This window comes from Propithecus coquereli, unplaced genomic scaffold (genome assembly GCF_000956105.1).
Source record: "Propithecus coquereli isolate 6110/MARCELLA unplaced genomic scaffold, Pcoq_1.0 Scaffold102, whole genome shotgun sequence".
Lineage (NCBI taxonomy): Eukaryota > Metazoa > Chordata > Mammalia > Primates > Indriidae > Propithecus > Propithecus coquereli.
This window is the reverse complement of record NW_012134081.1, coordinates 77102-79269: the sequence shown is the minus strand read 5'-3', so window position 1 is coordinate 79269 and position 2168 is coordinate 77102. Positions and strand designations below refer to the sequence as shown.

The 2168-nt window shown below is 34.1% G+C and overlaps 1 protein-coding gene across 1 annotated transcript in view; it reads right to left on the bottom strand.

The window, feature by feature from the left end:
• The window catches only part of LOC105810056 (gamma-aminobutyric acid receptor subunit gamma-2-like), an 85029-nt gene that overhangs the window by 6232 nt on the left and 76629 nt on the right, over positions 1 to 2168 (bottom strand). The window contains exon 2 of the mRNA XM_012643973.1: positions 28 to 180. Coding sequence (XP_012499427.1) covers positions 28 to 180 — 153 coding nt within the window. The remainder of the gene's footprint in view (positions 1 to 27; positions 181 to 2168) is intronic.

Sequence of the window (2168 nt, the reverse complement as noted above, 5' to 3'; positions counted from 1 at the left end):
GTTACAACACAGAGAAGTATGTCTCACCTAAAGATGTTCTGGCTGGAACGGCATCCTTATTGATCCAGAAAGACACCCAGGATAGGACGACGATGAGTGTGCAGGGGATGTAGGTCTGAATGGTGAAGTAGCCCATTCTTCTGCTCAGGTCGAAGTAGACAGACATGACCACATAATCTCCTGGAACAGAACGAAGACAGCACTGCACAACCCCTTAATCAAAAACTGGAAACATCTGAAAATAATCATGTATTCAATGCTCACAGGCCCCCATTTAAATTAAGAGCTCTCTATAAGAGCTGTATTGTAAACTATTTTCTACTCACTTGGGTTAAAAACAGAAACAAAACAAATAAAAACTAACCTGAACTGAATCCTGATCCTTTTAGAAGCAATGTGACTACTAGATAGAAGGCAACAATTTTTTAGCACAGTGGTCAAATTTTCTTTTTTCAGATGATTTTTGACCTTTTCTTCCTACTCAATACAGACAGTATAATTTTGTGTGTGTGGCAGAGAGGGCAGGGAACACTATTTCTTTACTATGCAGATCTTGCCTGCAATGCATTCCAACTTTTGGAATAAGTTCCTATTTTTCTTAGGATCTTCATTTATACAAACTAGGGATAAGTGTCCCTGTGCTTGACACTAAGAAATGAATGTTTTCCTCAGAATTTATAACCAAATCGTTATGATGAACCCTTTTTTTCATATCTTCATTAAATCCCATATGGTTTTCCTTTACAGCAGGTACTTTAATTTGTAAATGTTCATTCATCTGTGTGGTGATTTTTGTGTGCTAATCTCTCTCTCTCCGATTGACCTTTAACTGCATAAGTCCACAAACAGTTCCTATTTTATCTCGCCATTACACAAGCAGTATTTAGCAGCCTGTTTGACTCCAAATAGGCATGCAGTAACATCTGTTGAATAAATGAAAAAAATGAATGAATATCTTTACAAATTTTATACATAAAGGAAAAACAAACCTAAAAATCAAGAAAGTCTATTATGTAACATTTGAGTTAAAAAAGAAATTTATGTAAATAATCCAGAGAATATACTAATAAAAAGTACTAAAGAACCAAAGAGTAACCATATATTTGGGCATGAGAACAATTTATAGTGACACAATTGAAAGTTTCTGATTTTTTAAAATCATGATGCACGAGTTGCTTTTAAAATTCCATGTCCTTCATTTTCTATCGTTCCAAGTGAAATTTTAAAGCATTTTAATTTTTAAAATTAGAAAATACACTGTGGAAACACATCTCAGTTACTACATATTTATGTTTTCTTTATACTCTTAGAGAACATCGGTTTTGAAGATATATCTGCACTGGCAATGTGAGTTTACATGAGACAACTTTTCAAATGTTACTACTTTTTAAATTAAATTATATTTTTGCCTAAAATACAGAGATAATTAAATCCAAATCATATGTTTTAGCTTAATTATTTGGTTTTATTCCTGTGTTTCTCTACTTGGCTGATTGAATCTGATTTGAAAATAAAGTACCCTGGAAGCCTCATTCAGAGAGGACAGACTGAGCATGGTGAGTTGTTACTGCTCAGTCTGGTTCTTCCTTCCCACACTCAAGCTTAATCCCGTACCCTTCAAAATTGCTAAGACAGAAAGTCCTTCATTGGCTACTCTGCCAGGGAGCAAAGACTGTCCCCTAACCTTGCAATGTTTCTTAAGTTGGATTTTGAAAACCTCTTACCACTGCTTTTTGGTAGATTGACATGCTATTGCTTTTCTAAATCAGGCCTGATTAAGGCAGTGATCCTGACCTAGCACTGACTGGGGAATTAGTCTTCTGATGGGGATCAGTTCCCTCCCAGAGATCAATGAGTGGCAATTATTTAGCAATTACGCCTGAAAATTTGAAGGTAGAAATTTTTTATATCAATGATGATAGATTTTAGTTAGTTCCCAGAGCTTATGCTTCTTCGTGTTAATTTATTGAACATAAACTATTTAAAGTCATAGCATTTCATAAATTAGTTTGGTCTCTGCTTTTGTCCTAATTTAGAATATAATAGACAAAATTATGATTGAAGAAGAAAAGGTTTAATTTAAGATAACCTCTATTAACATCCATCTTTTTCTTTTTCATTTCTTTTATCTGAACACCAAAGGCAAATGCAAACTCTCTTATTTTAGA